Source organism: Petaurus breviceps, unplaced genomic scaffold (genome assembly GCF_028583685.1).
Source record: "Petaurus breviceps papuanus isolate PSGF00001 unplaced genomic scaffold, PetGlider_PUasm1.0 229, whole genome shotgun sequence".
In the NCBI taxonomy this organism is placed as follows: Eukaryota; Metazoa; Chordata; class Mammalia; order Diprotodontia; family Petauridae; genus Petaurus; species Petaurus breviceps.
In genome coordinates, this window is record NW_027185903.1 from 35,834,876 (window position 1) to 35,847,046 (window position 12,171).

General features: G+C 33.3%; 1 protein-coding gene across 2 annotated transcripts in view; it reads right to left on the minus strand.

The window, feature by feature from the left end:
• GPBP1 (GC-rich promoter binding protein 1) overlaps positions 1 to 12,171 on the minus strand; it is a 141,907-nt gene that overhangs the window by 22,022 nt on the left and 107,714 nt on the right. The window contains exons 4-8 of one of the 2 annotated variants that reach the window (XM_069096461.1): positions 11,321 to 11,444; positions 10,926 to 11,149; positions 6,363 to 6,429; positions 1,985 to 2,169; positions 453 to 593 (exon numbers count right to left, since the gene is read on the minus strand). In XM_069096461.1, the coding sequence (XP_068952562.1) occupies positions 453 to 593; positions 1,985 to 2,169; positions 6,363 to 6,429; positions 10,926 to 11,149; positions 11,321 to 11,444 (741 nt within the window). Of the gene's footprint in view, positions 1 to 452; positions 594 to 1,984; positions 2,170 to 6,362; positions 6,430 to 10,788; positions 10,906 to 10,925; positions 11,150 to 11,320; positions 11,445 to 12,171 lie in introns of those variants that run through there. The other variant, XM_069096462.1, reaches the window with a different exon arrangement.

Here is a 12,171-nt window from a genome sequence, read left to right on the forward strand (position 1 = left end):
GAAGGTGAGGGGCCCATGAGAACAAACAGAGCCTGAGGACTATAGTTCCCTGACCCAGAATAATTCAGAAGCACTAGAAGGCCACAGAGTTCTGACCCATGAGATCTACTAGGGTTTGACTCTGGGGTGCTCTATATACTGCCTATATGTTACCTAGCTGCCTCAAATTAAACAAAACAAATTTTAGATAATTAAAATTTTAAGTTAAGTAAGACAAGCAGGAAAAAAAAGAACTCTACTCTCAAATATTACTTTCTAAATAGAAAGCAAAATAAATAATAAAATTATTCAGTGCTCATTCTACTTTTCAGGAGAGGTTCAAAACACCTTAATATACTTCATATCCACATAACATACTTATATACTCATTCACCTAATTTTATTTTTACTCCATGTTTACTGGATTATAATGATTTAAATATCTGATAAATGATACAATAATATCACTATACCTCTTTAACTGAATTTGTTGATACACTTAAATTCTTGGCAGTTGATTTGAAGGCATTAAAGTTGCCAATGCCATATGTAGACTCATGAGGATAAGGAGTTCCAACTTTATTTTCTTTAGTTTGGCTTTTCCATTGTGTAGGCTAAAAAAAGGAGAAATAATAAATATATCACATATACATATACACACACATACATACAGTTACTGTCTAACGATAAAAAGATGACAGTAAAATAATTAAACATGCTGCAATGTTTTGACAAAAATTACTGGAAAATAAAATATCATACTTTTTTAAAAAGGCATTTTTAAAAGACTTTCTAATTACTGCTACACAGGTTTCTTTCTACTATTTCAAAAGAGGGGAAAATATATGCTATCCAGGTCAAAGGCTTAAAGAAAAACCCTCAAAGTGGAAATTTATTTAGTCAATATATTTTTCCTCTACTTTGAAGAAACATACTGAAGAATTTCCTGATATCATAATAAGCTTTTTATAAACTGCATTTTCTTGTCCACCAGGTAAATAGAACAATGGAATAAAGAATGCTCTAACAACTATGTGGGCAAGTCACTAAGCTCTATTTTAAAGTGTTAACTTAGAAGAAATCCAGAAGTATAGGGCATTCTTCACAACAGGTGTTTCAGTTTTGTCATTGGTAAAGTAAGGACAATGTTGTTTGTTCATAGGAGGTACCTAGTAATTACTGTTTATGCTGAATTCAATTTGTATTACCTTCCTTAAGGTTATTTGGAGGAGAGCATTTTGCAAACCTTCCAAGCGTTATGTCAGATGTGCTAAAAAGACAAAATATATACTTTCTTTCCCTCCTAGATCTCTACTAAGCCTTCTACCAAGATTCCCACAATTGACACTTCATACCTCTCAAAGGACTTCTTAAACTCTAATTTTGAATTCTATCAGTTACTAAATGTATCATTAGCCTACTACTATTTTATTTAAGTGTTATTTCCCACAGCCCTTCACATAACAGGTTTTAATGACTACTCAATTGCAATATATATTATAATGTTGTTTATGTAGATTTCAAAATTCAGCAAAGTTACTATTTTCAATATGTACAAAGAATCAGTCTTAAAGCCAGGAAGACTGGAGTGGAAGTCCTGCCTCTAAACACAGACTAAAGGAACTGAGCAAGTCACTTGACCTCTCAGTGATCTAGTGCACTCTCTAATGACTACAAATTGCAAAAAAGGTGCAAGCCTGAATTGATAGAGGGAGTTTCCTCACCAAGGAGTTCCCCATGCTAAAGAAATCATATGTCCTGTTCCTATCTCTAATGTCTCACTCTGGGCATCTATTATGTACTATAAATAAAATGATGAGAAGTTGTTTTAAAATGTAACCAAAATTAAGAAGACACAATGGGCCAGATCCAGCCAATGAGAAATAAGCTAATTTGCAGACGTTGGTGCAGTTTTTCAGAACGAGTACATTTTAAGTTACTACTACTGAATGTCAATTTCAAATACTTTCTGGGGGGGAAGAAAACTTAAAAAAAAAATCTTTACCTTTGTAGGTGGAGCAGCAGGTTTAGGGACTAATCCTTTATAAACACTTGGACCAGTTCCATTTTTAACTGGCTGAGAATGAAGATTTCCTACTGCAGGGAATCCTGATATCTGTAAATCTTTTGTACTACCTTTTTTAATGACCAGCATTCTTGGAGCTCTAGATTTAGGATTCAGAGGATATTCTGCATGAACAAATAATGAATTAATAGTTATCTTTCCCTAGATGTTAAAACAAATCAACAATAAGAGAATAACTTAGCTCAATCATTTAAAGTCTCACAAACTTTGTTTTTGAAGTAAATTCAACCATATACTCAATGGACGCTTAAAAACTAACATTGCAAATGAATAAAATAGTTATTTAATGTCAACTAATTTTGTACCTTTCTGTTAACTATACAGTGCTTACTTAGTATGTTTAAGAAACAAACCGACATTGTAAAAAAAAAAAAAAAAAAAAAACCCAATTTTTAAAAAAAAAAAAAAAAAAAAAACCCAATTGTTGAAACACTAATTAAAAACTGATCAACACAATAATCACCTATAATTCCACACAACTAACATAGAAGGGATGGACTAAATATAAAAATGAGATGCATTTCTGGACACTGCTAAAACAGGAATTTTGTGTGACTATGAATATTTGTTACAGTGATTTTGTGTTGCTAAATTGGAGAGAAAATAAATGCTTGTTAATAGAAAAATTTTTTTTAATTAACCAAGTGTAAATGTTAATTTCATTCTTTATATTTTAGCCATTATCTTGAAAAATGCTATCATTTTTAAGCTATAACGAACTCTTGCATTATATATTACTCACATTCTTCTCCCTCAACCTATTTTGAGAAATTAAACATTTCCCCCATCAATTCCTCCTTTGCACCATTTCCTTTCATAACCCGTCATGAAGTTGTCACTAGCAAACATATCTCTTTTAATTTTAAGAAAAAAAAAAAAGAGATAATTATGGTTACCAGTAACTGTTGCCTCAAGCTCTGAAGAAAGCTTTCTTAAAGGTTGCTAAAATTACCAATAGTTTTAAATCGGGGAGAAAAAACTGTTTCTAAAGTTCCAAAGAACCATGGTATAGTTGTCACAATTACCTCACAATGAGAAATAATTACTATAGTTCATTTTGGAGCGAAGCATCTCTCTCTAAAGGAATCCTACAAATGAAGTTCAGAGTAGTCTGGTTAAAAGTATTAAATGTGAGAAAGGAAGTATTAGGAGGATCTAGACTTTAAATTCTGCTATTTTATACTGAGTTGACTTTGGTTAACACAAGCAAAAGCAGATAAGCAAGGTTAAAAAAGCATTACAAAACAATGCATGTACTACCCACAAATGTTTCTTGACAAGAACCACTACCACTTGCAACAGCTATAATTAAGACCTCTACATAAATGATTCCCAAAGTTATGTATTCTGCCCTAATCAGTGTTCTTTCTTCCAATCTCCCACCTCCAACTACTTGCTGGATATTTCTATATGGATAACAAGAAAGTAATAATTTTTTTTTTTTTTTTTTTTTTTGCTTTTTTGGAAGGCAATTGGGGTTAAGTGACTTGCCCAAGGTCACACGGCTAGTTTTTGTGTTAAGTGTCTCCACATTTGAACTCAGGACCTTCTGACTCCAAAGCCGGTGCTCTATTCACTGTGCCACCTAGCCACCCAGAGAAAGCATGAATTTCAACAAGAACCATTCCCTCCCCTTTCACTTCTCTCGACCTACCCAACCTCCCAACTTCCCTATTTCTGTAATGGCACCCTGTGTCACCAAAGCTCAAAAATCTCAATCACCCTCAACTATTACTTTTCCCTTACAACACACAATAAATAATTTCCTAAGTCCTGGTCTTTCTGGAATTTCCTCCTTCTCTCTACTACTCACACTGCCTTGCTGTGAGCTACCAAATTATCTGTAGCAACAGATGGAAGGGGATATAGCTTACACCAGGGATGGGGAACATGTGGTCCTCTAGGTCCTCAAGTACAGTTCTTTGATTGAATTCAAAGTTCAGAGAACAGATCCCCTTAATAAAGGAATTTGTTCTGTAAAACTTGGATTCAGTCAAAAGGCCTCACTCACTCAAAGACCTAGAAGGCCACATGTGGCCCTCTAGGTCCTCAAGTACAGTCCTTTGATTGAACAGATCCCCTTAATAATGGAATTTGTTCTGTAAAAACTTGGATTCAGTCACAAGGCCTCACTCACTCAAAGACCTACAAGGCCACAGGTTCCCACCTCTGGTTCCTAACAATGGAAAATCCAAAAACCATGACAATCAAATCTCTATTGCTCATAGGTAAATCAATCTTCTGGTAGGTTATATTATATTCAATAAGGCTCATATATTTATTCATTTACTTGGTCAACAAACCTTTAATGATCATAGTGATATGCAAGATACTGTTCTGGGAATACAATGATGAACAAGAACGTGGTCAGTGTCCTGAAAAAGCTTTTCATTTTAGGAGGAAAGATAAGATAGTGCATAAATAAATGTCGATCAATGTCAACAATTCAGGCATTAATTAATATGTAGAATCTAGTCCACTAATGACTTTTCTTGACATCCAAACTCTATTTACTTTTACACACCAGTAAGTAATTCCAAATCTACTCTAGGACATCTCAGAAAAATTTGCATCAATTTTAAGTACAACTGATTGCCAGAATGGAGGAAGGGAAGAAGTTGGTAAATGGGAAACTAAACAGCTCCCCACTTTTATATCTCTGAAACATAGCTGTTACTTTGCTTGAAATGAATTCCTAGAAAATCAAAATATTTGTTACAAGGATTTTGTGTTATTAAGTGGGAGAGAAAATAAATGACTACTCAATTGCAATATACATTATAATGTTGCTTATATAAATTTTAAAATTCCGTAAAGTTACTGTTTTAATCTGTACAAAGGAATTAGTCTTAAAGCCAGGAAGATTGTAGTGCTAAGTCCTGCCTCTGATACAGACTAAATGACCTGAGCAAGTCACTTAACTTCTCAATAATCTAGTCCACTTTTAAAGACTACAAATTGCAAAAAAATGTGCCAACCTAAAATGATAGGAGTTTCCTCACCTTTGAGTTCCCTATACTAAATAAATCATATGTACTGGGTATAGTAACCTATATTTGAAGTATTCAAGAATGCACTCTCTGCAAAGTCTATGACTAATTTTTGGATTATCTGTCCCTAGTTTCTCTATTAAGTACAAAATACTGAACATTTATTATATTCTCTCTTCTTGGTTTTTAAACCACATCTTATGTTTTATCTTCCTAATTATGTTTTCTTCATGCCTAATTTAAGGTTTTGCAAAGTGCTTTACAAATATTACCTCATTTTTTCTCCACAACCACCCTGAGAGATTATCCACTGTACAATCTAGCTGCCTCAATAATAAATATTAAAATCAATCATCACTGAAGTACTATCAACTGATAGTAGAAGGAAACAGTGCCAAAGTTGGCTGATCATCAGTTGACAATTCAAATTTCATCAAAATTAATCTAAAGCAGATCAAACGCATATGGATAATTGAGTGCCTCTCATTTTTCTTGACTTCTCCATTTAACTGTCCCTCCAACATTTTCAGTTTCAATTTCCATACTGAATAATTTAGTACTTAAGATCTTTTGATATATTTTCTCCAAATTCTTTTTGGTTTTTTAGTAAATCCAGAACTTCAATCTTCAACTCCACTTTGGTCTTATACTGCTTAATTAAAATGAGTGGAAATATGAATATTACAGAAATCACACATAAAGCACCTCCAACTTCTCCACAGAGAAGTTTATGTTTCTAATTCTTGAATTAAAGGCCAGCTAATGGGTACAACCATTTAACTGACCAGTATTTATAAACATTAAGAGTTGAGGCAAAGGGAAAAATTAACAGTAGATATAATGCCTTTCTCAAAAATAAAAATTATGCATTCTACTCTAAACTTCTCTTTCTGCTGAAGGCATAATCAGCATTCCAGGTTTACCACCTCAGTTATTCCTGATTCATTAGACCTTGTATTATTATATCTTCTCAGATTCATTATACAATTCTTTGCTTCCTATGTACTCTTAGGTCTGGATTTTCAGCCAAACCAGTCTCTTCTTCATGATATTCCAATTCCATCTCCTTAACTTTTTACTGGTGGTCTCTTGATGCCATGTTCTACTCTTCTTCATTTTAGCCTCAGAATCTCTCATTTCTTTCAAGTATCAACTTCTATATGAAGCCTTTTCTGATTCCAATTACTGCCAGTACTCTCCCCTCTATAACCATCTTGTTAACATATTTCCCATTTGTTGCATTTTATTAAACAATCAAGTTTACAAATATTATTTTATATTCCACATGTGGACCAAAAAATACTTACCCCATACACCTGCAGCTAAAGATTTATTTTGATTTGGCTCTCTCTCATATTCAGGATTTAAAGATGGCTGAAAGAAAAGTTTGTGGATTTAACAAATATTGTTCAATCTCAAAACATAAATAAGCAAAAATCCAGTTGAAAATTGTTTTAAATTATTAAATTACTAAGAGGTTATAATACAATCAATTCCAAATTGCCAAAAGTCAATTATACAAAGTAGAGAATTCAGCAGAAAAGCTACTGGCTTTAGAATTAAATCATGCTCTGATGTTTACAACCTATGTGGCCTTGGGCAAATAACTTGATTTCCCTAAACTTGAATTTCCTCATACATAAAATGAGGAAGTAAAACTAGATGCCTCTTAAGTTCCTTCAACAATTGATCTTTCATCTGACAATAGCAATATCAACAGAAATCTAAAAGTATCATCTATTTAGTTGTTAACATTATCACTATTTCCCTTTCACTGGGGTCAGAAGATAGAAGGCCTTTGACATTTATTTCCCCAAACAGAGGAAAAGTATGAAAAATAAAAGATATGAAAAAATAAAAGAGTTTAGAGAGAAGCAATCTCTCAGACTACTGTTTTACCTCAATCTTAAAATATTATCTATCCATCCTTAGCATGGAATGGAGTATGGTGAAGAGTTAAAACTCAAAAACTAGACTAGCTTGTAACTCAAGTCAGGTCTTCAGATGTGGCCTCATTCTGCTGTTTTAACACTAATTTATCACAATATTCAAATATAAATATAAGTTCAACTAGCTTTAAATGTTTGACATACCATTTATAGCTTAAGTACCATTAGTTATCATTTGCTTCCTTATGCCATTTATGCATATATGCACATACACCTCCACTTTGAGATTTTAAGCTGAGACCAAGGACTGTGTTTAATATGTCTGACTTTCCCATCATGTCTTGTTTCACAGGGATTCAACAAATATTTATTAAATGAGGGAATGAAGAAAGCCTACCAATAATTTTTTTCATCAGCAGTAATTTTGGATTATTCAAGTTGCTATTCCCACTGGTACAAAAATTCTTTAGTGAATAAAGGTAAAAATTCCTTTATTAAAAATTGAATGGAACATCACAACAGATTTTGTTTAAATGAATACCCTGCAGGGGTGGCTAGGTACCACAGTGAATAGAGCACCCACCCTAGAGTCAGGAGGACCTGAGTTCAAATCCAGCCTCAGACTGGACACATTTACTTGACATGTGACCTTGGGCAAGTCACTTAACCCCAACTGCCCTGTCCTCCCCCCTCCAAAAAGCAATTTAAAAAAAAGAGAGAACCCTGCGGCAAATTATAATCATTATCTGTAGAAGCTGGGTATAGAAGTAGACCTTTTAATAACTAATTAGAAAGTGAAAAGCCTAAATCAGAAATATTATGCATACTGCAGTGTCAACAATGTTGGCTTTGGAGCCAAAGACTTTTGGTTCATTTAGTACATATGAAACACTGCACAAGTAATTTAATTTCACTTGGACTCAGTTGCCCTTCATTCAAATAATGAGGAGAGTATAAGAGATGGCTTCTAAGGTCTTGTCTAGTGGTAGTTCTATGATCCTATACAACCTTTGAGGTCCTTTCCAGGTCTGAATGTACTGTCCTATGAACTTTGTCTTCCCCCTAGCTCCTATATATTTTAATATGCTTTGTTGCTTTTAATTAAGGGATTAAGATGCTTGAAGTGGCAAGGATGGGAGTTCAAACACAACTGCTACTTGATGACAGGACAAAAAACAACATCAGCTACAGGCCAGCTCTCCAAACCTACAATGAAAACAGCACAAAATCAAAGATTTTCCATCACAGAGAATGACTATTACGTGGATAAAAGGTGGAAAAAAACACTTCTTGTACTGGCTTTTTCATTATATAGAAAATATTTTAAACTCACCAATAAAGCAGTGATTATATGAGATGGGCTGTCACATGCTATTTTCTTCATATCTTAATATAATGGGATTTTAGTTATGTATAAATCTTGATGGAACTCAGAATCTCAAAATAAGGTCTGAGACAGGCACTCATATCCTATGCTTTAAATAAGAGAACAATTTAAACTATCCTCAGCCAAACCTGAATCACTACAAAACAAACTAGGCCTGCTTCTTCTTGAAAAGTTAGAATTTAGGGCTTATTGATCTTAGGCAACAATCAATAATGTAGTATGTTCTACAGACCCATTCTTATGCCAAACCTAAAAGAACCAAAATAATTTGATGTCTAGCATCCCACATAATAGCTTTTATGTTAACTTTCTGTAGCATCTTTGGCAAAAAAAAAAAGTTAAATCTACAAATTCAGCAATATAAAGCAAGGTAAAATGCTAAATATAAACTATCAATATTAAGCGAGATTTCAAGATGGATACACAGATCATGACTTTTAGCTTTTGTATAATATAATTTTCTTTTTGTGCCAGATTTTTCTTTTCCCATACATTTTTGGATTCCCCTATCAACTTTCAGTAAGGCTACCTGGAAGCATCTAAACTAGCAAGGAAAACAGTCTGAAATTAACTATTTTTCCTAGGAATAATCTAAAAATAATTGAGAATTGATGTTATTCAGATAAGACTAAGCAAAAATGAATGAAAAATTTGTTAGAACTGTTACCAAAAAGTACTTTAAAGGCTAGTTTAACAATTATTTTTAGTAATATTTAAATAAATATACAAGTCAATTTCTATCTCAAATTAAATAAGAAATAGTTCGGGGTGGCTAGGTGGAGCAGTGAGTAGAGCATCGGCCCTAGAGTCAGGAAGACCTGGGTTCCGATCCCACCTCAGACATTTAACACAAAAACTAGCTGTGTGACCTTGGGCAAGTCACTTAACCCCAATTGCCCTCCCCCCCAAAAGCATAAATAAATAAATAGATATAGATAAGACACATAAATAGGAAAACAGTTCCTACAAAAACTATTAAAAGCCAAATGTACTCCACGATTAAAAAAAAAAAACTTGCAACAGCAAAAATGTATAATGATATTTTGAACCAATAAGATTAGAATAATAGAAATAACTTTGCTGCATTACAGTCATAAAGACATTTAATAATTATTTTAGTGATTTAACTCCTATTTGTACATCGTTTTATTTTGTTAGACTACAATTAATGAGGGCATAAATATAGGATGAATGTCCTATTTAATTTATCTCCAATCATGTGAAATTCTATTTCAGATTAATGAAAATTATGATACCCTACAGCCATGGAAATTGTCACCACAGCACAGCATGTCAAACAAAATAAGGCAAAAGAAGGTCGAAGTCCAAATCCTCCCATTATGTCAGTGGGTGAAATGAAAGGGCAGTTAGAAGTATGTGTATAGGTGGAATGAACGTAAGACTCAGTCAGTTAACCAGTAGAGGTTCAATATAGAGACATCAACTAGTGGTAGCAGCTACTACAAAGATCAGGGATCTTCCTACCACGTTAGAGTCAATTCAGTTGTTCTACAGTGGTTTTAAAACAACTGGGAAGCACTACCTCAAGTATGAATCCGAAACTGCAGGAAATCCCTTGATGGCAGAATTTGCCCTAATCTGGGTTCCAATATGTTAAGATGCTTAGAGAACCCTGTTACAACTTTGCTAGTAGTCCTTCTAGATTAGCCATCTGGGCTGCCTGCTTTTGTAAGGTCAGTAAGCTAAAAACAAGTATTTAAATAAATAAAGTTTTATTGTATTTAAAATGTAAATTCCACTCTTGACTGACAGGTCAACCCTGTTCTAGGTGATAAAATATTTTTCTATCACTTTCTTTTGCAAATAAATCTCCAATCCACTTGTTATCTGGTAAGTGGTCAAAAATAAAGAGTTCAGGTCTCCTCTTCCCCTTATCTTGGTATCTATTAGGGATGCTAGAGATCATTATCTTATTTAAGTGGACAACAATGTGTTTAAAGTCAGTAAAATTGAGTGTTCCTAAAACAAAGCTACAAATTCGTCTTTTTTAATAAATAGGGAAGATAATTTGCTGCAGTTAGAAAAAAATTTCTAAACAAAAGTTCAAAATCAATCAGAAAATGGTTCCTCTAATACTTCGAAAGCATGTCTATTTGCCAAGTCCCATGATACAAATAAAGAACGAATAAAAAGGTTAAGATTTTTTTAAAAGCATAAACAAACAATTATCTTTCTCTTTCCCCTACCCCTTCCACCATATCTTTTTGTTCTCTTGATGTAAATGATGCAGACTGTATACAATGTGATTTTGCTAAACAATACTAGCAAACTCCCTAGTAGTTGCAAAACTTTATGGTGAAGTGAACTTAATAATATCTGTTAGACCAATAGTCAAAAGTTGAGGTGTACATAGTTAAAAAAAAAAAACCCCACTAAACAAAAGGATTTTTAAAATAAAATAAAAAAATAAGTGGTCAAATGACTAATACCTCTTACCTATGTATGGAAAGGGTGATCCCTGTATAAGATGAGCTGTACTGGTGAAATCTCATGAAGTAGCTTGCATAATGGATAAAATGGCACTTGAAGAAACAATGAAACCTCGTTTTGTATTATAATTACAAGAAACTTACAAAATCCTCAGCCTCAAATTGTTTGCGTTCTTCCTTGTCTTCTTTTTTCCCAGTTTCATTGTCAGGGACATTGTTTTCATGCAGTCCTTGGCTTTTTCCAGAGTGGAAAGCACTGCTTCGAGAACGGGAATTTCCACCATGGTATCCCCCTCGATGATTTATGTTTTCAGTACCATTTCTTCCATGTGCACGCCATCCATTTTTTTCTTTCCTTCCAAAGTTTCCTACATTGGCAAAAACAAAATAAATACTGCAACAATGACTTTGCTCAAAAACAAAGCAAAAAAAAGTATAATATTGCCAAACAAATAAAATGTTTAAAAGGAAAAAAAAGAATTTTTTAAAAATCACACCAAATTTTAAAAATATAACAAGAGTCCTTTGAAAAACTTTACCTCCATTAGGACGTCCAATACCAGAATCAAAGCCATCTGAAGAGTTGTGTCGTCTACGATTTACATCATAACGATTCTCTGCCCATTGGAAGTTTTCAGAATGTTTCTCAAAATTCAGTGATGACTGAAAGAGCACAGATTTTAAGCATAAGTACAGGAAGCATTCTACTTTCACCCCATATAATTTTATAAAACTTCTGAACAAATGATTACTCCGTAGTATTTCGACCTTTTAAAGTATTTTTGAGAATATAATCAGGAATATTTTATTACCAGGTATTTTAAAAATTAGTATTAAAGTGTAGCTGCCACCTAATACCAATATTTACCATTTCCTACCTATTATTTTTTACCAAAATGTTAAATTAATTCCTTAATTGCCTTATTAAGGGAACTTAGAGGTTTTTAAAACTTCATTGTCTAATCACAAAACTGTCAAATTATACCAGAGAATAAGAGTAATAGTGCCATTAAGAAAACAATGGACAATTTGACACATTTAAAAAATTTTTTTCAAAGTGCCTTTACTTAAGTAAAATTTCAAAAACTTTTTAATAAATTAACACTAATTGGTAATTTTCCACACAATTCCTTAGTCTTTATCTCAAACTTTCTTAAGTAACACCACATGCACACAGCCTCAACTATAATGTGGAGGCCATTAGATCACTGATTTAGAGGGTTATCATTTAGCCCAACCCTCTGATTTTACAAATCAAGAAACTTGAGACACAGAACAAGTTATCTGGATTGCTCAAGGTCACGCCATAATACACAGAAGAGAAAGGTTTCAAATCCAGGGTCTGAGGTCCAAACCCGGAATCCTTTCCACAATACCATGCTACCTGGGC